At 42.2% G+C, this 23,973-nt stretch overlaps 2 protein-coding genes across 3 annotated transcripts in view; one reads left to right on the top strand and one right to left on the bottom strand.

Moving 5' to 3' along the window:
- Positions 1 to 12,713, top strand: part of ubr2 (ubiquitin protein ligase E3 component n-recognin 2) — a 44,724-nt gene extending 32,011 nt beyond the window's left edge. For both annotated transcript variants that reach the window (XM_046358870.1, XM_046358871.1), the window contains exons 37-46: positions 311 to 378; positions 1,457 to 1,592; positions 1,814 to 1,910; positions 2,110 to 2,240; positions 3,122 to 3,230; positions 3,392 to 3,448; positions 5,884 to 5,961; positions 9,531 to 9,701; positions 10,606 to 10,707; positions 10,910 to 12,713. In XM_046358870.1, coding sequence (XP_046214826.1) covers positions 311 to 378; positions 1,457 to 1,592; positions 1,814 to 1,910; positions 2,110 to 2,240; positions 3,122 to 3,230; positions 3,392 to 3,448; positions 5,884 to 5,961; positions 9,531 to 9,701; positions 10,606 to 10,707; positions 10,910 to 11,051 — 1,091 coding nt within the window. In that variant the 3' untranslated portion in view covers positions 11,052 to 12,713. The remainder of the gene's footprint in view (positions 1 to 310; positions 379 to 1,456; positions 1,593 to 1,813; positions 1,911 to 2,109; positions 2,241 to 3,121; positions 3,231 to 3,391; positions 3,449 to 5,883; positions 5,962 to 9,530; positions 9,702 to 10,605; positions 10,708 to 10,909) is intronic.
- A 4,903-nt stretch (positions 12,714 to 17,616) lies between these two features.
- prph2b (peripherin 2b (retinal degeneration, slow)) lies at positions 17,617 to 22,640 on the bottom strand. The gene is made up of 3 exons (XM_046357906.1): positions 21,646 to 22,640; positions 19,850 to 20,096; positions 17,617 to 18,158 (listed from the first exon to the last, which is right to left on the bottom strand). The coding sequence occupies exons 1-3, from the start codon at positions 22,224 to 22,226 to the stop codon at positions 17,952 to 17,954; spliced, it is 1,035 nt and encodes a 344-aa protein (XP_046213862.1). The 5' UTR covers positions 22,227 to 22,640; the 3' UTR covers positions 17,617 to 17,951.
- Between the last annotated feature and the right edge of the window lie 1,333 nt (positions 22,641 to 23,973).

A 23,973-nucleotide genomic window follows, 5' to 3' on the forward strand; every position in this document is an offset into this window, starting at 1 on the left:
AAAAAACGTATGGTTTTTTTAATTGTATTATCTAAACCAGATCTATTGTGTTATATTCTCCTACATTCAATTCACATTTACACAATCTTCAGTGTTTTCTTTTCAAATGGTACCAAGAATATTCATATCATTGGTTCTGTGCCTGAACTACAGGCTGTTAGATTTGTGTAGGTCTTCAGGTGGAAATTGAGGAAAGTAGGGGGTAGTTCTAAGAGGTTATTAATGTTGCATATGTTGAGTTTTTTTTTTTTGTTCTAGGCATTTGTGAGTTGTATAGTTTTTTTATTGATGGTATGTGTGTTTTGTGTAGCATTGATTCCAGACCCCCAGGTGGAGACCTCTCCCTGTATCCTGGACATAGACATGTTGCACCTTCTGGTGAGTCCCCATCCATCACACCTACAGAACCAGCCAAAAGTTTGGACACACGTACTCATTCAAGGATTTTTCATTATTTTGACTATTTTCTACATTGTGGAATAATAATGAAGACACCAACTATGAAGTAACACATGGAATAATGTAGTAACCAAAAATGTTTTAAACAAATCCAAATATATTTTAGATTCTTCAAAGTAGCCTCCCTTTGCCTTTTAAAATTTTTATTTATTTTATTTCACCTTTATTTAACCAGGTAGGCAAGTTGAGAACAAGTTCTCATTTACAATTGCGACCTGGCCAAGATAAAGCAAAGCAGTTCGACACATACAACAACACCAGAGTTACACATGGAGTAAAACAAACATAGTCAATAATACAGTAGAAACAAGTCTATATACGATGTGAGCAAATGAGGTGAGATAAGGGAGGTAAAAGGCCAAAAAAAGGCCATGGTGGCAAAGTAATTGCAATGTAGCAAGTAAAACACTGGAATGGCCTTGATGACAGTTTTGTACACGCATGGCATTCTCTCAACCAGCTTCATGAGGTAGTTACCTGGAATGCATTTCAATTAGTGGAATGTATTTCCTTAATACGTTTGAGCCAATCAGTTGTGTTGTGACAAGGGAAGGGTGGTATACAGAAGATAGCCCTATTTGGTAAAAGACCAAGTCCATATTATGGCGTGTCATAACTTTTGACTGGTACTATACATTCCAAGTGTTATATCATATCTCTTGGCTCCCAGATCATACGCAAACCAATTGTTGACACACCATAAAACATTAATAATGTTTACATACTGCTATACTCATTTCATATGTATATGCTGTATTATATTCTACTATGTTTTAGTCCTACATTGCTCCTTCTGATATTTTATATATTTCTTAATGGAATTATATATATTTTTGGAATTGTGTGTCGTTGTAAATTGTTACATATTACTGCACTGTTGGAACTAGGAACACAAGCTTTTCGCTACACCCACAATAACATCTGCTAAACGTGTATGTGAGCAATAAAATGTGATTTGGGTATATAAATGTTAAGTCAACACCGATCCCTCTCTCAGGTGAGTGTGGTTCTGTCCTACGGGTCGGTCCACTCCCAGGACTCTTCAGGGCTGAGCGTGGACGCTGTCCAGCTGCACTTCTTCCACCTCATCACTGTGGCTCACATGGTCCAGATGCTGCTCACGTCAGGCCCAGGTAAGGAGAGCGAGCACCCTACACCTGGACTGTGTGTGTGGAAATGTCTGCATGGATCTTAAAGTTCTCTCAACCCCAGCTAAAATCTTACCTTTTGGATAGTTGAGGAGAGGGTTCTTACGAGTCGTCGAAGTTAACCACTGTTAAACATGAAACGTGTTTGTACGGCGTAGAGAAAGGACCAAACAAACGTGTGTGTGTGTGTGTGTGTGTCTCAACAGAGGAGGTGACCATGGAGCAGGAGAGTGGGGGAGCAGAGAGGGAGGAGGAGGAGGACATCTGCGCTCTCTACAACACCCTCAGAACACACCTGGGCAGGTGAGGCGACACTGACTCTGTAGATATGACACGTTGCCGTGAATCCCCCCCCCCCGACGACACTCTCATCTACCCTATCCACTAAGCAGCCGGCTTTTCCCCCAGTATTGTCGCAGTAATGCGCGCGTTGTGCTTGAACCATGCTGTGAGTGTGATTTTTCTAATTGTGTGTGTGTGTGTGTGTGTGTGTGTGTGACAGTTCCCTGCCTGAGGTGGCCTCTGGTTGGCACCTGTGGCGTTGCGTGAAGACTGGCATCCTGCCCTACCTGAGAGGAGCTGCACTCTTCTTCCACCACCTTAACGGGGTTCCTACGCCTCCAGAGCTGCATGGTAACTACAACTTGGATACGCACACACGTAATTGTATAATCGTGTAACCGATAATAATGGCTGAAGACCATGAATGAAAGAGCTGCCATAAATAACCCTTCAATCCATTCATTTGAAATAATATTTGACACAATGGCAGCAGTGTAAAAGAATGATAATCTGTCTAGATATCCAACTGTCTCCATCTCCTCCCAACGTAAACTCTCTCCTTCAGAAATGCCCTCCCTTTGATGCTGTAGCCAGTATTATCTGTACCAGCTACAGTAGGAATTATTCTCTGGTTTGTAAAGGTGTTAAAAAGATGCTGAAATCTGACCTGAATCACCACTCTGTCTGCTTGGTGAGTGTGGGACATTTTATAAGCGAAAGTGAATCGTCAAGGTTATAAAAACTGAAGTTGAAATCAACTAGGTTCGCCAACGTTAAGGGCTCGATTCAATCCATATCGCAAAAGTTCAGCTCTATAGCGCGCTTGGAATTTTAAATGTCATTTCCGATTGAGCCGACATGCAGCATTTACGGTGAATGCGGGAACATTGCCTTTACATTTAAATCGCGCTATAGCATTGAACTTCGGCTGTATGGATTGAATCGAGAGCCAAGTCTGTATCCTTGACCCAAAGACATGACCACTGCGTGATTGTTTACTCCGGTTGCTAGGCAACACAACACAAGTGGGCAACTGCTACAGCGGCAGAGAGGAGGGGAGAGAAGAGAGACAATTAGTGCGTGCCTTATTTTTGCAGTTCGAACAGTGACTGTGGTTATTTGCCTTGATTGTGGATATTCCATGATAGGCACAACCTTACACTTATATTCAAGTGTATGTGTGTCTCAAACAGAGCCTTGCTGTTGATGTTCACTCTCTGTGTTTCTTCTAGCTCTGTGTCCTGGTCAGTGGGAGGTACTTTGTGGATACCTCAGTCTGCCCTCCAACCTGCTTCAGCTTTACCACAGTCAAAAGGAGCTACTGGAGCCCTTACTGTACGGGTAAGAGTCTCTTTCGCTCTCTCTTGTTGCGCACCAGTAACCTGTCTTTTCTCCTCTTGTATCCTCTGAATGGTTCAGAAGTGCCAGCTGAATGACTGATTGATATACTCTGATGGGGGAAAAGTTTATTTCATTTAGCATTGTGTCCTCCTGTCCTGTAGGTGGTGCTCTCACCCAGGTGTACGACAGACCCTTCAGGGAGGTGGCGTTCTCGTGAGGTCAGTGCTGCTATTTTACTGTGATATGATGGGTTGAAGACTCTGACTACTTAGGTTGGATATTGGTATAAATGATTTTGTGTGGTACAGTGTTAATTTTGGCAGCTATTTTCGTTTGCCTTTTACTAAAATACATTTCAGTCATTTCAGATTTATTAGGTTGAAAGTCGATTAAAACGCTGGGCAATTTGTGTAGTTTTAGCAATTTGTGTAGTGTTAGTCGCATATTAGTCAATGCATTTTATTTCATGAAATAAATATTTACCTTTAACTTCCATCATATGCACATTAAAGGTAATATGTCTAACTTTGCTTCCCCTTGAGGAAGCTAGGCGAATAACAACTCCCATATTCCTGCAACATGGTGGAGATTCGCCCTGGAGTCTTTTCAATTTTATCCACCAGCATCTAACAGCTGAAAATAATTTTTTATTTATTGAATATTGAATATATTTTACTGCTATTTTAGGTTGTGCAGTGATTCTCTACACTCAAGTGCTTGTTTTCTTGCGTGTAGAATTTTAAGTAACCAGGAAATGGCAGAGTAATATCTACACGTTGGATGCCTGCCATTTTCAGTTTATGCTCGGGGAGAAGATCAGATCAAAATAAAATGTTATTCTTTACATGCTTTGTAAAAAAATTAAACAGTGCAGAGAAAGAAAATGTAGAAATAATCTAAAAGTGAAACACGTAATAATAACTTGGCTGTATACAAGGAGTACCGGTACCGAGTTAATGTGCAGGGGTACAAGGTAGATATGTTCAAATACTGCAGCCTGGAATAAAGTGGCGGATGGTAAACAGTAGCAGCAGTGTATGTGATGAGTTAGTCTGAGTAGCTATTTGGTTAACTATTTAGGAGGCGTATGGCTTGGGTGTAGAAGCTGTTCAGGGTCCTGTTGGTTCCAGACTTGGTACATCGGTACCACTTGCCGTGTGGTAGCAGAGAGAACCGTATATGACTTTGGTGTCTGGAGTCTTTGTAAAATGTTTAGGGCCTTCCTCTGACACCGCCTGCTATAGAGGTTCTGGATAGGCCCCAGTGACATACTGGGACGTCCCCACTACCCAAGCAGTTGCCATACCAAGCGGTGATGCAGCCAGTCAAGATACTCTGTGGTGCAGCTGTATAACTTTTTGAAGATCTATGACAAATCTTTTCAGCCTCCCGAGGGGAAAGAGGCATTGTCGTGCCTTCTTCACGACTGTCTTGGTATGTTTGGACCATGATAGCTCCTTAGTGATGTGGACACAGAGGATCTTGAAACTCTCGACCTGCTCCACTACAGCCCCGTCGATGTTAATGGGGGCCTGTTCGGCCTGCCTTTTCCTGTAGCCCGCGATCCACTTGTGGACTCTCCCTCAATGTCTTGCTGATAGTTGTGTTGGAGTTGTGCACAGCCACGCAGTCATGGTTGAACAGGGAGTACAGGATAGGGATATATGCACACACTCCTGAGGGGCCCCTGAGTTGAGTGTCACCGTGGCAGATGTGTTTTTGCCTACCCTCACCACCTGGGGGCGTTCCATCAGGAAGTCCAGGATCCAGTTGCAGAGTATTGACCACACCTCTGATTCCCTTCGAGGGGAAAATCTGAGCTTTCCAACATTGCCAGAAATGTTACTTTACTCCTAATATTCAGCGCATACTGTAGCATTCATGGGTCCAATCAGGAAAAAACTGCATGCGTATTTGCGGAACGCGACAAAGCAGATGAGTAAAAGCACACATAGGAGAATAGTGCTGATATGATCAAAGCAAAAATAGCCTACATGAAAGTAAGACAGAGTTAACATTGTTCTGCGTATCATGTCAGAAGATTGACGAGTGACCTGAGGTGACCGCCTGGGAGCTGTGTGGAAGAGCCGATCAGCTCAATCGGACCGCGCTACTGAAAGACGTTACTTATGCCAATGAGAGGATTGCATTAAACATTCTGTAAAGGCATTTTATTTTTATTTGACCTTTATTTAACTAGGCAAGTCAGTTAAGAACAAATTCTTGTTTTCAATGACGGCCTATGAACAGTGGATTAACTGCCTGTTCAGGGGCAGAACGACAGATTTGTACCTTGTCAGCTCGGGGGTTTGAAATTGCAACCTTCCGGTTACTAGTCCAACACTCTAACCACTAGGCTACCCTGCCGCCCCATGCATGCTTATGATTGGACAAAAACGGACGAATGGGAGCCTCATGTTGAATTCAATGTCCTTAACTCTCGCAAGGAATTCTCGTAACACATTCATGGTGTCTCGTTATCGGCATTAGTTTTCGTCAGAAATGTTGAACAATGTTTTTTCGTCATTAGTTATTGTTGACAAAATTAACACTGGTGTAGTCAAGTTTTTCATTTTTATTTTTAAGAACTGTACAGAATTTGTTGTTGATGGTGTTAAGAGCTCTAGGGCTGACTAATTCTTCCTCTGTTCAGTTTCCCTCGGGAGTCCAACAGCCTGATTGACCTCCCAGATGACTACAGTGCCCTCATAAACCAAGCATCAAGCTTCACGTGAGTGCCCAGCGAACAACTGTCATTAGTGCATCAGAGATGTCATAGCATAGCCTTACAACGTTACAATCGGGAGCAATTGGATGTCATTGCTCTCCTTCCTGTCCTATGGAAGACCTTTTAGAGTGAATGTCTAATACAGTTGCGGTCAAATTTTTTGGACTTATCGCACTTTCCTTAAATAATTCCCTATTTCTTCGCAAATAAGTTGAAATTGTTGGTCTCCACACTGATTTTCAACATTGCAGAACCAATTTTATTTTTTATAAACTTAAATTGACAATGAATCTTTTTAGAAAATAAAGAAATGGCAGAGACAAAATGATTGGCACCCTGGTGCTAGTATTTGGTTGCACAGCTTTTGGCCAAGATAACTGCTGACAAATGCTTCTTGTATTCATCATTGAGCTTGCTGTACCTTTTTCTACTGGCAATTTGGCCCACTCTTCAGCAGCAAACTGCTCTTAATCATCAGTGTTTGAGGGGTGAAATAAAGGTGGGAAATGTCTGTTCTTTTGAACAATCTATTTAAAACGTGTGTTTTTCCCTATATAGACACCCTTATGCGTCAATCTGAATCACTTCCATAACTTATAATGAGAGCAGTTGGTGGAAGGCACCCCTCAAACACTGATTTGAGTTTGGGCCCTAGTAATGTTTAAATACATTGCTGTATTAATTTTGTTAAATAGTGTTAGTTTCATCAGCTGTTTTACAACATGATATAAAACACAGCAAAAACAGAATTTTGACTGCATTGGGCTTTTAACTTCTTGCGTCGAGCCATCCGGGATCGTGACTACAGCCTCAAGCCCATTACCATAACGCAATGTTAACTATTCATGAAAATCACAAATGAAATGAAATCAATATGCTAGCTCTCAAGCTTAGCCTTTTGTTAACAACACTGTCATCTCAGATTTTCAAAATATGCTTCTCAACCATAGAAAAACAAGCATTTGTGTAACAGTATTGAGCATTCAGCAGGCAACATTTTCACAAAAACCAGAAAAGCATTCAAATAAAATAATTTACCTTTGAAGAACTTCAGATGTTTTCAATGAGGAGACTGTTAGATAGCAAATGTTCAGTTTTTTTCCTGAAAGATTATTTGTTTAGGACAAATAGCTCCGTTTTCTGCGTCACGTTTAGCTACGGAAAAAAACTGTATCCAGGATTGTGTAAATCTATCCGCAAGCTCATTAGCATAACACAACGTTAACTATTCATGAAAATCGCAAATGAAATGAAATCAATATGCTAGCTCTCAAGCTTAGCCTTTTGTTAACAACACTGTCATCTCAGAATTTCAAAAATATGCTTCTCAACCATAGCAAAACAAGCATTTGTGTAACAGTATTGATAACTATTGATAGCTAGCGTAGCATTTAGCGTTAGCATTCAGCAGGCAACATTTTCACAAAAACCTGAAAAGCATTCAAATAAAATAATTTACCTTTGAAGAACTTCAGATGTTTTCAATGAGGAGACTCTCAGTTAGATAGCAAATATTCAGTTTTTACTAAAAGATTATTTGTTGACAAATCGCTCCGTTTTCTTAATCACGTTTGGGTAAGAAAAAAATGAAGATTAAGTCATTAAAACGCTAACTTTTTTCCAAATTAACTCCATAATATCGACAGAAACATGGCAAATGATGTTTAGAATCAATCCTCAAGGTGTTTTTCACATATCTATCGATGATAAATCCTTCGTGGCAGTTGACTTTCTCTTCTGAAGAAATGGAACGCGCATGGACCTAGAGATTACGCAATAATTTCGACACAGGACACCGGGCGGACACCTGGTAAATGTTGTCTCTCATGGTAAATCTTCCAATGATATGCCTACAAATACGTCACAATGCTGCAGACACCTTGGAGAAACGACAGAAAGGGCAGGCTCATTCCTGGTGCATTCACAGCCATATAAGGAGACATTGGAACACAGCGCCTTCAGAATCTGGGGCATTTCCTGTATGAAACTTCATCTTGGTTTTGCCTGTAGCATTAGTTCTGGGGCACTCACAGATAATATCTTTGCAGTTTTGGAAACGTAAAAGTTCTTTTTCCCAAAGCTGTCAATTACATGCATAGTCGCATCTTTTCGCGACAATATATCTTGTTTAAAACGGGAACGTTTTTTTATCCTATCTCGAAGTCAAGAAATGTGCAATGGTGCCAATGTACACTACATGGGCAAAATGATGTGGACATCTGCTCATTGAACATCCACATTCCAATATCATGGGCATTAATACGGAGTTGGTCCCCCCCTTTGCTGCTATAACAGCTTCCACTTTTATGGGAAGGCTTTCCACTAAATGTTGGAACATTGCTGCGGGGATTTGCTTTCATTCAGCCGTGAGCATTAGTGAGGTCGGGCACTGACATTGGGTGATTAGGTCTGGCTCACAGTCGGCGTTCCAATTCATCCCAAAGGTGTTTGATGGGATTGAGGTCAGGGCTCTGCAGCTCAGTCAAGTTCATCCACACTGATCTCGACAAACCATTTCTGTATAGACCTCGCTTTGTGCATGGGGGCAGCTCCAGACCATTTTTCCTCCTCCACCAAACTTTACAGTTGGCACTATACATTGGAGCAGGTAGCGTTCCCCTGGCATCCGCCAAACCCAAATTCGTCTGTCGGACTGCCAAATGGTGAATCTGGTCCTCTGGTGGGGCTCAGTTGGCAGAGCATGGCACTTGCAACACCAGGGTTGTGGGTTTGATTCACATGGGAGACCAGTATGAAAAAATACAAAAATGTATGCTCTCACGATTATAAGTCAAGTTTTATTTGTCCCATGCGCAACAGCTGTAGACATTTACTGTGAAATATTTACTAAATTAACTAAAGTAAACAATAAAATAAAAAGTAACACAATAAATATCGAGGCTATATACAGGGGGTACTGGTACTGAGTCAATTGTCTGGGGTACAGATTAGTTGGAAATGTGTACAGTTGGGGTACAGTGACTGGATAAGAGTGTCTGCTAAATGACTAACATGTAAATGAATTGTGATTCATCACTCCAGAGAACACATTCTACTGCTCCAGAGTCCAATGGCGGCGAGCTTTACACCACTCCAACCAACACTTGGCATTGCGCATGGTGATCTTCGGCTTGTGTGCGGCTGCTCTGCCATGGAAACCCATTTCATGAAGCTTCCGACAAACCGTTTTCCCTTGCGCTTCAGCACACGGAGGTCCCATTCTGTGAGCTTGTGTGGCCTACCACTTTGCGGCTGAGCCGTTGTTGCTCCTATTCATTTCCACTTCACATTAACAGCACTTACAGTTGATGGGGGCAGCTCTAGCCGGGCAGACATTTGACTCACTGACTTGTTGAAAAGGTGGCATCCTATGACTGTGCCACGTTGAAAGTCACTGAGCTCTTCAGTAAGGCCATTCTATTGCCAGTCTTTGTCTATGGAGATTGAACGGCTGTGTGCTCGATTTTATACTGGCTGAAATAGCCGAACCCCTTCAAAATGAGTGGATATCTACATACCTTTTGGCCATGTAGTGCATTTGGCCCCAACTGTGTGTTTATGCTCTCCCCCAGGTGCCCTAAGTCGGGTGGGGATAAGTCCCGTGCGCCCACCCTGTGCCTGGTGTGTGGTTCCATGCTGTGTTCACAGAGCTACTGCTGCCAGACAGAGCTAGATGGAGAGGACGTGGGAGCCTGCACCGCGCACACCTTTGCCTGCGGAGCCGGAGTAGGCATCTTCCTCAGGTACAGCCGTGTGTGTGTGTGTGTGTGTGTGTGTGTGTGTGTGTTGAAATGTGCGCCTGTATACAGTGGGGTCTGGAATTATTGAATGCCTTGATAAAGATGAGCAGAAAAAGACTGTATAAAGTAAATAATCCTGAGCTGTATTGTATGCCCAAAAAATCTATACACGTTATTGTATACTTATACATTTGCTCAGAGAATGAATTTGTTTAACAAGTAATACTAAAAAATACATCTGAAAGATGATTGGATCCTCTGTTTTCAGTACTCCAGCACACACTCCTTGCGAGGATAACGACACTGAGCCTTTTTCTAAAATGTTTTATGAGTTGAACACATTGGGAGGGATCTGAGACCATTCCTCCATACAGAATCTTTCCAGATCCTTGATATCCTTATGAACTACCCTCTTCAATTCAACCACAGGTTTTCATTGAGATTCAAGTCCGTGACAGAGATGGCCATTGCAAAATGTTGATTTTGTGGCCAATTAACTTTTTTTTTTTTGGATGTTGATGTGTGCTTGGGGTTATTGCCTTGCTGGAAGATCCACTTGCGGCCAAGTTTCAGCCTCCTGGCAGAGACAACTAGGTTTTTTGGCAAAAAAAAATCCTGGTACTGGGTAAAGTTCATGATGCCGTTGACCTTAACAAGGGCCCCAGGACCAGTTTGAAGCCAAATATCCCCATAACATCAAAGATCCACCACCACATTTACAGTAGGGTTGAGTGTTTCTCTGCATATTGTTCTTTCGATGGACAAACACACCATTACTGTGCGTGGTCAAAGACCTCTATTTTCATTTCACCCAGAGCACAAAGAAATGGTTACTTGACAACAACGAAATGACAGATTTGCCGATGTTCATGAGTGTGCAAGTATAATGCTATCCTTTGTGTTCCAGAGTGAGAGAGAGCCAGGTTCTGTTCCTGTCTGGTAAAACTAAGGGCTGTTTCTACGCTCCTCCTTACCTGGACGACTATGGAGAGACGGACCAGGGCCTAAGGTGAACACCACGGCACATTCACTCATTACAGTACAGCAGTGGTTCTCAAAATGGCTTCTCAAACGTTTGGGACAGACACCGGCACTCATTAGAATCCCCCAGAAGCAACTTTGAGACCCACTGCTGTAAATGTTATTGGTCTGTGCTGAAAGGTGTCCAGTAGTGTGTGTTGCTGTTTTTAAAACATCTCTGTTTTATCCAGGCGGGGGAACCCATTGCACCTGTGCCGCCAGCGCTACCGCAAGATCCAGAAGCTGTGGCGCCAGCACAGCGTCACAGAGGAAATAGGGCACGCCCAGGAGGCCAACCAGACCCTGGTGGGTATCGACTGGCAGCACCTGTGAATGTCATAGGTTACTATAGGTCCCCACCCACCAGAGTCGGATACACCCCTTCTCCCAACATGGGGGACTCTGCACATGGGAGAGCAGCAGCGTGGTGGACATGGCAACAGAGCCCCACCTCTCTCGCTCCTCCCTCTCTCCCCCTCTGGCTGGATGTATGTTTTCCTCCTTTTCTTTTTGCTGTTTCTCCCTGGAAAGAATGTGTTCCTCTATTTTCTTTCTGATTTAATATGAAATCTATATATTCTAAAGCATTTAGCTGACACATCGGGCCGCCGGGGTCGGGTGCAACATGAATACTCCAGAGTATAACTTCTTTATAGGAATGTTATTTAATTTCTGCCTATTCAAATACGATTTAAATTATTTCTAAGGTAGATAGATGGCTGCCGTGTTGGATTGCTTTGAAACTAAACATTTTTGAGTAAGCACAAGGTTTTCATCCTTGCTTTTGTCAGCCAGTGACTGCTCATTTCAGAGTTTGGGCCAAAATGTCATCTGATAGGTCTATAGGTGAGGTCAGATTGCGCCCTTATCAGTATTCTATTTCAATTCCTATGAATTTAAGTTTGAACCCAAGAGCTGAAAAATCCTCATTGAAAATAAATAGTGCTTTTCAGCTTTGAATTGGAATTTCAATTCAAGTCCTGAAATTGATTGACCCCAATACAAAGGTATATTCTCCCCCCTGCTGCAATCATTGAATACTTTCTCCAGTCTGATGGACACCCAAATGCACAGTGCAGTAACAAACCGAGTGCCTGTGTTTTGGTTTTTCAATTTGTCCTTGTGTATGTTGGCGTGTGAAACGTTTTGCAGGTTATGTTTATGTGCGTTTTGAATGCATCCCGACTGTTGTCAACTATTTGTTTTTATAACACTATATTTAAGGAAACCTGATATGAGCCTTTACTGCAAGGCTGCCTCTTCCTTTTGTGGTAATATGTGTGTGGTTTGTTGGAGAGCCATGTAGTCGCTCTTGCTTTTTATCTGACGTGGATGTTGTGCATTGATGGGGTTTGTTTTGTTTTGGTAATTGTTTTTGTATTGTCATTTTTTTTGATCTCTGAGAAGAGTGCCGGAACATATCCCTTTAACCTTATTTCCATGTCTGGACTGTGAAGCTGTCATAAGTAGGGCCTGTGGGTTTGCCTGACGACCTGACCTGGAAAACAACTCTGGGACCTAGCTTTTAGCCTATAAGTAAAGCGCAGAGTTGTGTTTTTGGTCAGGTAGTCCTAGCCCTAATCATAAGGTTGTCTCTGGACTGTACCATTTACCACACCTACAGCGGGGGCAGCAGTGTGTGACATGACAGGTAGCCTGAAATATCATCCTTAAAGCTCAGAAACTTAACAGGAGAATCACACGCAGGCACTTTAGAGGAACGCACACACACACACACACACACACACACACACACTGCTCTCTGATGCAGGGTCTCCCTGATGCTGGGACCTGAAGCTCTATAATTCTTCCTCCGATCACTCCTTTGGCATATTCTTATGGTAACCATCCACACCCCCATTCAACACACTCCCAATATCGAGGCTGCATCATTATTTTCATGTCACAGACTTGTTAATATGTTAATTATTGTATAAATGAGTACATTGTACTATATTGTAAAATGATACCTAATTAAAAAGGAAAAGGAATGCCTGAGTCTTGTCTATTTGTGAGGTGTACTTTGAAGTAGTCACTAGACAATGGTAGGGCTGGGGGGGAAATCAATATTGCTATACTTTTTTGTTGTTGCAATAGATGTGGTAGAGATCAATTTAACTCGACCAAAACATTGGAAGTGCCTTAGCAACGCTACTCAGGCGTCCCCACATGGGGGACAGAATCTCCTCATTGCCCCCCCCACCCCACATCAAAATTGCCTACATTTAGGCTATTGTGTATGTATATATTTGTATTTCACACAGTTGAGATAAAAATCAGAGTATAATGCTGTATGGATGTCATCCCCAATACTTGTCATCTTCACCAATCAATTACATTACACTTAAAAACAGCTTCAAGACAATCAAGTAGCACCACCGATTACCACCGCATGTATAGTGAATCGATTCAAAGGCTTACGAATCTTGGAATCGTAATATTTGTTTATGTTCATTTAACAGTTCAATTACATATAACATTCTGACTGAGTTGTCAGCAAAAACATGTTCTTCCTGGCAAAATCATTAAGACTTTCGTATCATATTTCAAATGTCATGTATTACAACACTTTCACCCTATTGCAAAGTCTAATCTCAATACATATATTATCTCAATATATTGAATCGGGACCTAGCTATGTATCTTGATTTGATTTTAACTTTTTATGAGTCATCATGAGGTCCCTCCCTGCCAATACCCGGTCTTAGTGCGAGATTCTGGCAAGTAAGCCTTTTTCCTACTTATCCAGAGTGATGACCTCATGGAAACCATTTGTGTGTCTCTACCTGCAGTTTGAAGGTAGTTTTCCGCGCCATTGCTTACTAGCGTTAGCGCAATGACGAAGGCTAGACTATGGTACGCTAGCAGTACCTGAAGACTTCCAGGCATGGTGCTAATGCTAGTTAGCAACTTCCCTCAAATTCACATGGAGACATACAAATGGTATCCATGAGTTCATCTCACTCTGGGTAAGTAGAACAAAATCTCGCAATAACCCTTTAATGCAAAGGCCCCTGCTGGGCTTTGTGTGTGTGACCTTGTGTGATATTAATATCACTATTGCTGTGAGCAGCACTTGTGCCCATCTCCGATCTGTCAGGGCCTCCCAGTATAACCACCATGGAAACCGTCCAGGATAATAAAGTAGATTAGGCTCCCAAGGCCCAGTTGAAGAATAAAGCTGCTGGTATAATGAGAACACTTAACCAGTTAACCAGCGGTTAACCAGGATTACAGCAACGCTGACGTTAGAAACATTCAAGGTGAGGTACGAGATATTTTTGGAAGCTTCTTTGAAACATTCCCAGACTCAAACTTGATTTTTTTTAGGGAAGTCACAGAGTAGTATTTAAGTGCTGCATTCATATTCTTATTAATAGGTAATAAAGGTTTTAATTTAATACATTTTCAATTAGAATGTCTCCCTTGGATAATTCCCAGCCACAAGCCTGGGGACAAGGTTAAAACTAACCCAAACCACTTCAGTATTTAAATGTGCATCATTACGTTTCCTAGCATCCGTAATTAGATCTATCGTTCTGGCACAGATATCCAGGCCTCCTGAGGATTGGAGGGGAATTGGGTTGTAATTCTGCAGGAGAGAGGCTGGCCCGCCCCATCTGGTCAAAGACGCTTTGGGCATCTCCCTGCGTCAGAGGCACCTATCCTTGCAATCACCTGACGGGGCTAAGCTGCACATCAAAGCCTCTTACTGCTCTTATCTCCTCAGCAGCTGTTTGTGCTTTAGGTCCTTTAAGCTATATTCCAGAGGACAGATGTCCCCTTTACCCCCCCCCACTACCACTCTCACGTATACAACTATATTTACTGTTCTTGCTCAACTGAACCTACCCCTCAGGTAAGGATACCTCCTTTTATGGCTTAGTTGAACATATCAGGGGACACATTAAAAAGGGTATAGGTAAGCCTAAGTATCCTTTAAATTGTATTTGCTAGATATACCTCAACCCTTTGACATGTATTATCCAACACTTACTCTTATTAAACCTTTGTTTAACCTGGAAGACCCATTAGTCAGAAGACCTCTTTCTCAATTGGGACTTGATAACTAGCGACAACTTATCTCTTCTAAGTGGCACAGCTAGTGATTTTAGTCACTTGTTTGTCCTGTAACTGAGGATTGGATCCCTGCTGAGTGGGAACCACACGTTACTGATGATCCCATCAGGGAAAGCTGGGTTCCTACTGGGTTCTTTACACGTACGCCTCCTCTCCCTCATCAGCTGTGAACCTCCGGTTCTCCCTAATTGACGTTTTTCATCATTTGGATACGGTACTACCCTACCGCAACCAGCATGTCACTTAAGTGAAGTTAGCACAAAGGGAGAGAATGAGGGGTGAAATGTAAAGCATATGTATGAATGTGAGTACATATGTCTGTGACAGGACATTTTTAAGTGTGCAGTATCAATTTAGAAATGACTCATGTCAGACAAAACCTTATGGACAAAACAGACAATCCGACTCTTGTTCTCTTTCTATATTTTTTATCTTACACAATATCTCAAAATCCAAATTTACAGAAAAGATGAACTCTCAATATTACAAAGGAAGAAAATCGTGATCACACAGAAAGTAAAAATATGACAACTGATAAGACTTTTTGTATCCACTGCAAACTGACCAGCATCGCTATCTGCCCATAAAGGGTATGCTGATTTTAAACTGCCAATCTGATCATTGTTAACTCTCAAAAAAAAAGTACACAACCTTCTCCTTATACGTGCTTCTAGCACCTCATCTGGGCAGTCAGTCCACTATAGCCCCTCAGAGTTTAATCTGCCTCGTACATCAAGCAGACATATAACCAGATAGCAACACTGATACATAACCAATAAATGTTCAAGTGTGTGTTGAATTGATGTAAATGCATGTGGCGCTGCTCTGGAGGGACCTGTATGGGGACACTGTGTCGTCCCCCCCCAGGGGCCAGTGTGAGAGGGGGCTGGGAGGGACAACCAGGACACCGGTTCCGCAGCTGCCCGATTTAAGCTGCCGTGAGGGAACGTATGTGACCGATTGACCGGGTGGCATTAGGCATTGACAATGTGTTTTGGATTAGAAAATGCAGTTAAATTGAGCAGACTAAGAACATTTTTGGAATACTTGACAAAAATACATATCTTTGTGTAGCTATTGGGTTGCATGTCCACTTAACACAAGTTGTGGAGTGTAAAAAGGACATGGGGGTAAAACTAGTAGACATGAGGATAGATCAACTATGTTAGGCTTGATTGTTTCAGGGTAGGTCCATCATTTTTAATGGAGAGGATTCCCGGGGAGGGGAGATTTCATTATTTCATTACATTTTCTAGATATTCACAAGCTCAAATTCATGTACAGATGTTTTGATAACCCAAATATATCTTTCATTATTTTTCTTTAAAAAATATACTCTGATTAACATATATACAGAATTATTATGGACAGGATATACAATTGAAGTCAGAAGTTTACATACACTTAGGTTGGAGTCATTAAAACTCGTTTTTCAACCAATCTACAAATTTCTTGCGAACAAACTATAGTTTTGGCAAGTCGGTTAGGACATCTACTTTGTGCTTGACACAAGTCATTTTTCCAACAATTGTTTACAAACAGATTATTTCACTTATAATTCACTGTGTCACAATTCCAGTGGGTCAGAAGTTTACATACACAAAGTTGACTGTGCCTTTAAACAGCTTGGACAATTCCAGAAAATTATGTCATGACTCTAGAAGCTTCTGATAGGCTATTGGAGGTGTATCTGTGGATGCATTTCAAGGCCTACCTTCAAACTCAGTACCTCTTTAATTAACATCATGGGAAAATCAAAAGAAATCAGCCAAGACGTCAGAAAGAAAATTGTAGACCTCCACAAGTCTGGTTCATCCTTGGGAGCAATTTCCAAATGCCTGAAGGTACCACATTCATCTGGACAAACAATAGTACGCAAGTATAAACACCATGGGACCACGCAGGCATCATACCATTCAGGAAGGAGACACGTTCTGTCTCCTAGAGATGAATGTACTTTGGTGCGAAAAGTGAAAATCAATCCCAGAACAACAGCAAAGGACCTTGTGAAGATGCTGGAGGAAATATAGGTACAAAAGTATCTATATCCACAGTAAAACGAGTCCTATATCGACATAACCTGAAAGGCCGCTCAGCAAGGAAGAAGCCACTGCTCCAAAACCTCCATAAAAAAGCCGGTTTGCAACTGCACATGGGCACAAAGATCGTACTTTTTGGAGAAATGTCTTCTGGTCTGATGAAACAAAAATAGAACTGTTTAGTCATAATGACCATCGTTATATTTGGAGAAAAAAGGGGGATGCTTGCAAGCCGAAGAACACCATCCCAACCTTGAAGCACGGGGGTGGCAGCATCATGTTGTGGGGGTGATTTGCTGCAGCAGGGACTGGTGCACTTCACAAAATAGAGGAAGGAAAATTAAGTGGATATATTGAAGCAACATCTCAAGACATCCATCAGGAAGTTAAAGCTTGGTCGCAAATGGGTCTTCCAAATGGACAATGACCCCAAGAATACTTCCAAAGTTGTGGCAAAATGGCTTAAACAAAGTCAACGTATTGGAGTGGCCATCACAAAGCCCTGACCTCAATCGCATAGAAAATGTGTGTGCAGAACTGAAAAAGTGTGTGTGAGCAAGGAGGCCTACAAACCTGCCTCAGTTACACCAGCTCTGTCAGGAGGAATGGGCCAAAATTCATCCAACTTTTGTGGGAAGCTTGTGGAAGGCTACCCGAAACGTTTGACCCAAGTTTAACAATTTAAAGGCAATGCTACCAAATACTAATTGAGTGTAGGTAAACTTCTGATCCACTGGGAAAGAAATAAAAGCTGAAATAAATAATTCTCTCGACTATTATTCTGACATTTTACACTCTTAAATTAAAGTGGTGATCCTAACTGACCTTTTTTTTTTAAATTTGACATACACCTTAGACAAATTATTAGTATTTGGCTAAGGTGTATGTAAACTTCCGACTTCATCTGTACATTCACATTTTTGAGTTTGGTTCTCCCTTCATGTGAGGAGTTGGTTTAGTTGTTCACTTTTCAAAGGGTGTGTGCATGTGTCCATTGATGTGTCTGTGTGTGTATGTTTGAGTGTGTGTTGTTTCACCGAGAAAGATGTCTCTCCTCTCACTCCTTCCAGTTCTCTTTGAGCTCCCGTCGATAGTCCCTTTGGGTGAGACCCTTTCAACTCACAGTGGCCACCCCCTCGTCAACCTCCCCCACATGGTTCCCTGCACCGACCAGGCCCTTGATCTTTGCTATGACGTCTGCCACCGTCTCCTTCACACTCTTCTCCAGGAGCCAGCCCTCGCTCTCACTCTCCGGGTTCTCTGGGTCGGCCATCGTCTCCAGGGAAGTGGTCAGGTACTGTAAGCCCACCATCACTCCTGCCTGAGGACCAGACCAACCAGATATGTACGTCACTGACAGAGCCTTTTACACGGACATGCTGTAATTATCAAACAATCCTAATGGCCTCTGAACCACCAGAGATCTCTGGTACCTGTTCTTGTTTAGATTTAGAAAACACTGATTCCAAATGTATTAATCACTGCTCTAAATCGACAACCAAAATGATAGTCACTTAAGGCTTTCCACTGGGCACAGATGTCAGATCAACGTCTAGTTTTGATTTACATTTGTTTGAGCTGTCAACTGTCGTGAATTCAATGTGAAATCAACAAAACATGTAACCATGTTATTGGATTTAGATTAAAAGTTGGATGAAAAACAGACCACATTCTCTTACGTTGAGGACTTTTTGCAAATCCAATTAGTTTTCCACGTTGATTCAACGTCATCACATTTTTTTTGTTTGTTGTTGAAGTGACATTGAAACAATATTTTCCCCCAGTGGGTTGGGTTTTTAGATCAAATCTCCCATTGGTGCCAATTGGACATCAATTGACATCAATGAATTGACACAGATCTCAAATTTGGATTTGGCACAAAATTACAATTTAGTGTTGTTGTTTTGACCCAGATAGCAAACCTATTAGTGCTTCTAGGAAGGCTACCTGTTGGTCTCTGCTCTGCCCAGATTAACCCCTCTAACCCTGATCCTCCCTCACTGCGTATACCACACCCACACAGTGGTGTAAAAATACTTTAAAATACTACTTAAGTCGTTTTTTTGTGTATCTGTACTTTACTTTACTATTTATATTTTTGACAATTGTTGCTTTTACTTCACTACATTCCTAAAGATAACAATGTACTTTTTGCTCCACACATTTTCCCTGACACCCAAAAGTACTCGTTACTATTTGAGTGCTTAGCAAGACAGGAAGATGGTCCAATTCACACACATCAAAAGAACATCCCTGGCCATCTCTACTGCTTCTGATCTGGCAAGACTCACTAAACACAAATGAGTGTTGGCGTGTGCCCCTGGCTATCAGTAAATCAATAAATGAAAAACACATTGTGCCATCTGGTTTGCTTAATATATGGAATTTGAAATGATTTATACATTTGATACTGAAGTATATTTTAGCAGTTACATGTACTTTTGATACTTAAGCCTGGGCAGATAGATCAGACACTAGAGGTCTACTTTTGGCAAGTCATTTATATGAAAGTCAAGTGCGTGCTAAGACCAACTATGTAAAGGCATGTTTCAGTGCCCACTTGTAAGAAGGGCATCGTTATGGTGATAGTTAGGCTTGGTGAGTGCCACATGTTCTCCTACAGTTGAAAAATATTCAGGAGGGTTGGTATGTGTGCCCACTGAACTGGTCAGCTGTGGCCAACTTGGACCAGCTGGACTTCTACTAATACTCACTGAGATAGATAGTTAGAAATTGCCATCTTCTACAATATGGCCAATAATGGGAAACCGATGGACAGTCTTAAATTGTTCCATTTTTTTTACCCTGTTCTCCACACCACTGGGCCTAGTCCTGCTCTACTACTTACCCACATGTGCCTTTTAAAAGTGTAATTGAATCAAATCAGCTAATCAATTAGTTTGCGTGTGGCTTTTAGCACGTCGCCAGCTACCCTCTGAAGTGAAGGACGTTGACAGGACATCCAGGGAATGCCCCCCCCCCCAGCCATTTCCCTATTCTTCTCTTTCTCACCTCCAGTATGATGTACAGTAGCATCAGGCCCCCGATACTGTTCATCATGCCTCCGTAGTAGGCGACCAGGGACTCGCGGCAGCCCCGGGTCCAGATGTTGAGCTCCTCTGTGTGGTGGTCGTAGTCATAGTGGGCTGAGTTGTTGGTCAGTTGGTGCTGGATGCAGGGTCTGGGGGAGCCGGGGTTGCAGCAGCTGAACGGCACACTCTCCATCAGGAACTTCCCCTCCACGTTGCTCAGGACACGGCTGTGGAAAGGCCAAGAGAGACACGTGGGACACGTCACAAGTCATGCCGGCCATGTCACACACACACACGGCAGGTCATCCACGTGACAGGTTTACGTCAGTCCCATAACGCAGACAATGTGAAGCATTGAAATGAGGCAACAGCTCACATGTTAAATGTCAGTCTAGACTAACTGTATGACTAAGCGATCAGTCAGCTTTATCATATAGAGAGGCCTTGGCTGACAGGCGGAAAGTTGGGATTGCTTCAGGCTAATGTTGACGACTTACAACCCGGGTTCATGAGGACCCTCTTGATGGGATCATTCGTGAGTGAGAGAGACAGCGGGTATCTCTTCAGTGAATTAACATATGAACACGCATGCCCAATGCACACAGTCAAGTATTCTGTACATGCACATTTTAATGAATTAACTCGAATGCGTTTCAACATGCACACCGGTACACTTGTGCTATTCACACATTACCACACACTTCCAAACATATCCCTGAATTACTTTCTAAATGTCCAAATCATCCATCCTAAATATTCTAAAAATGATTGTGTCGTTACTTATAGATGATTTGGACATAAAGCATGAACATGCTACTATGGGTACCATTGACTTGCATTGGATTTGGGCCAAGAATACCCACAAGTTAACATTTGAAACAGTGGCCAGGTAAACAAAAGCGGAGCAGGAATTGCTGTCATCCCTTATCCGTAGAATGCTGACAGGGTCAGGAAACCAATGTGTCATCTTGTCATTTGGCTGAACTATCCCTTTAATCAATGTCTTCAAGTGAGAATCTAAATCGACTAAATATAGTATCAGTTGCCACCAAGGCACAATATTGGGGGGAGAGGGGGGTAGTGTGTTTCTGTTAAGTGTCAGAGTTTATTGGTGACAGTTAACTGCCATCTTATTATGATTTAGGGGGACAGTCAGCTCTGAAGGACGTGGAATTTAGATCCAGGGAGATTATCTACTTATCAGAACCTGGCACATGAGCCTGACTCCACTTACACTGGTATCCTCTGCATCCCACTAAGACTTCTTTAATTCTCTCTACATTTATCCTGCCCTGACCCCCTTTAAGGTATACCCCTAATTAAACTATTTGTTTTGTATGTTTTACATGTACTAAGTTGTCACTACCTTACACTAGCGACAGCAAGTGCTACCTTGTTTCATTTACTGTCCCCAGCTTCCTGCACCAGAATACAAGAGACCATATGAGTAAATCTGGAGACTATGGTCAGGAGTGAGAAACAACTCCTATGTAGCAGCAATGTTGGTTATGTTGCATAAGACTTGGCATGAATTAAAACAGTACTTCTTTCCTAAAATAGCCTTTCTGTCAATCGAACGGCTGAAGGAATCTTCTCGAAGCCAAGGAGCTCTGGTGGAAAGACAGATTTCTTGGTTCTGGCTGACACGCAGAGACACTGTCAACAAGTCATTAGCCTGCTTTTACTTTACAGGCAATTTTTGGGCCTATCTAGGCCTTCTGGGTACCATGATCCAACCAACATTGCTTTCTGTCGGCTACTGATTTCAGTACTCACTCTTTGACCTCATCGTTGCTGAAGTCCAGATAGCGGTTGCTGATCCACTGGACCTCAAACCAATCCCTATAGTTGTTGTTGCCACAGCAGCGGAACTCGATCTGGGTCATGTCCAACGTCCTCTTCATGAAGCAGCGTCCAGGTGTATCCGTATCCTTGTAGTATTTGATCCCATTCTTCAGACCCTCAGCCAGGGAAAAGTACAACTGGAACTGCATGCAGAAGCACAGCAGAGCTGTGAAGAACAGGAGGATGTTGAAAGCGAAGCAGCCCATCAGGTAGCCCTTGACCATGGGCTTCCACTTGGCGAACTTCAAAGCATCCAGAGAGTCGTGGCACACCTTGCCGCCAAAAACGTTTACCCCGCAAGCAGCCAGGCCAACTAGAATCAACAGGTTGGGCACAAAATGGCTCTCGTTGTTGTCCATCATCTCACTCCTCTTCCGGAGCTCGATCTTAAAGAACAGCCCCAGACTGAAGACCAGAATGCCGGTCATCACGGCTAGCCAGTACATGAGCCACAGGCCCTGGGCAAGCTTCACTCGCTTCGGCAAGTCAAACTTTACCTTCATCAACACCATGCTTACCTCAGAGTGTACACTATTCCCGAAATCAAAACTTGGATAAAAAAAATATATACAAATTTGAATATACAAAATAGTAAAAACTAGTTTTTTCAATGTTATTTCTTCAGTAACAGTTAAGACCTCAGTTGACCTTTAGGCAACAAAGGTTCCCGTGGAGAGATTCAGTTGGAAAATTGTAATCCGTTCCAGAAAGGAGCTGTAGAATGTGTTTTGGCAAGGGTTCCCCTCTTCATATCCATTCTGACCAACCTCAAATCAGGAAAGTCCATAGTGCTGGGTGGACAGAGGAGTCTGCCACCAAAAATGATAAAACAAATATTCACATAAAATCCCCCCAAAATGACAGGATAGCGGCTACACAGCTATTCCAGGTGGATCCTTTTCCTGCAAAAGGAGGTAGCCAGGCAAGTAGCAGAGTGATCAAGCCACAAAGTTGCAGTACGTCATCCTAAACCCTGCTAATCAGCCCTGATCCCATTTGTAGCAGATGAGCCTTGGGTTTTAATCTCTTCTCTTACCATGTAATTGATTTGTTGCTTAAGCGTCAGCTTCCTACATGACCTGTGCTGGGCTGCACTGGGATGGGGAGAACTTGGAGATGGTCCTGTGGCTGCAGGAACTTCCACCTTGTCAAGTGTGAACCAACTAGTGACAGCGCGAGTGGTGTTCTAAGAGTAAGACTCTACTGCCTCGGGTGTTTGCCAAAATCTGTCCAAGAAAGAAATTGTCCCGCCGGCTGAATCTAGTTGAAGGGAAGGAGACAGGTTAAAGAATGATTTTTAAGTCTTTAAACATGGGTTGTGTATGTGTGCCATTCAGAGAGTGAGTGGGCAAAAACAAATGATTTTAAGTGCCAGGTGCACCGGTTTGAGTGTGTCAAGAACTGCGAAGCTGCTGGGTTTTACACGCTCAACAGTTTCCCGTGTGTATCAAGACTGATCCAAAGGACCCAAAGGACATCCGGCTCAACATGAGTCAGTATGCTTGTGGAAAGCTTTCGACACCTTGTAGAGTTTGTGCCCCGACGAATTGAGGCTGTTTGAGGGCAAAACAGGATTCAACTCAATATTAGGAAGGTGTTCTTAATGTTTTGTAACAGAACCATTTTCACAAATATATGGTACATTTTCACAACTCTAAGTACAAAAATCAAAACCGATCATCAACATGGCTCATGTTTCAAAACTAGTACAACAAACCAATTCACAAAGTCCTTGTTCACTGCACCAAATCACTCTTTCTATTTGGATACGCATTCAATCTAAGTATCTGTTTTTCAAATTGCTCTTATTCACTTTACTTTTGATATGATTTTCTTGTCATTTATTAGCAATACCACAAACTATCACTTAATCAAACTGCTCAAACTGATACGTGCTGAACCAAAATGATATAGTGCATAGTTAACTTAAATAGTTTGTGTGCTTCAATGGGAAAAAGTGGAAAGAATCACTCTTATGTACTACCATTTGGAATGATAGTGTAGTGTACAATGCGCTGCTGAATATCTGTGTTTTATATAACAATATATTCCACTCGTTGTCTGAATTTCATTGATACACTGTAAGCTGGATGGATTTCAAGCAGAGAGACAGGCATAGAAAGTCATGTAGAAAAGGTGATCTTGTATAATGTTGCGTGGGGTACAAATGGCAACAACACCGTGCCACGTTTTTTTACACTAGCCAACTGCTTTACATTACTCCTGTTTTTGATTATTTTTATAAACGTAAAAATGTCA

Source organism: Oncorhynchus gorbuscha, linkage group LG08, assembly GCF_021184085.1.
Source record: "Oncorhynchus gorbuscha isolate QuinsamMale2020 ecotype Even-year linkage group LG08, OgorEven_v1.0, whole genome shotgun sequence".
Lineage (NCBI taxonomy): Eukaryota > Metazoa > Chordata > Actinopteri > Salmoniformes > Salmonidae > Oncorhynchus > Oncorhynchus gorbuscha.

Excerpts from the sequence above, each read along its gene's own strand:
- prph2b (XM_046357906.1), bottom strand. The coding sequence starts at position 22,226 with ATGGTGTTGATGAAGGTAAAGTTTGACTTGCCGAAGCGAGTGAAGCTT. Across the intron at positions 20,097-21,645 it reads AGCAACGATGAGGTCAAAGA|CCGTGTCCTGAGCAACGTGG; the intron begins GTGAGTACTGAA and ends GCCTTTCCACAG. Across the intron at positions 18,159-19,849 it reads TACTGTACATCATACTGGAG|GCAGGAGTGATGGTGGGCTT; the intron begins GTGAGAAAGAGA and ends TCTGGTCCTCAG.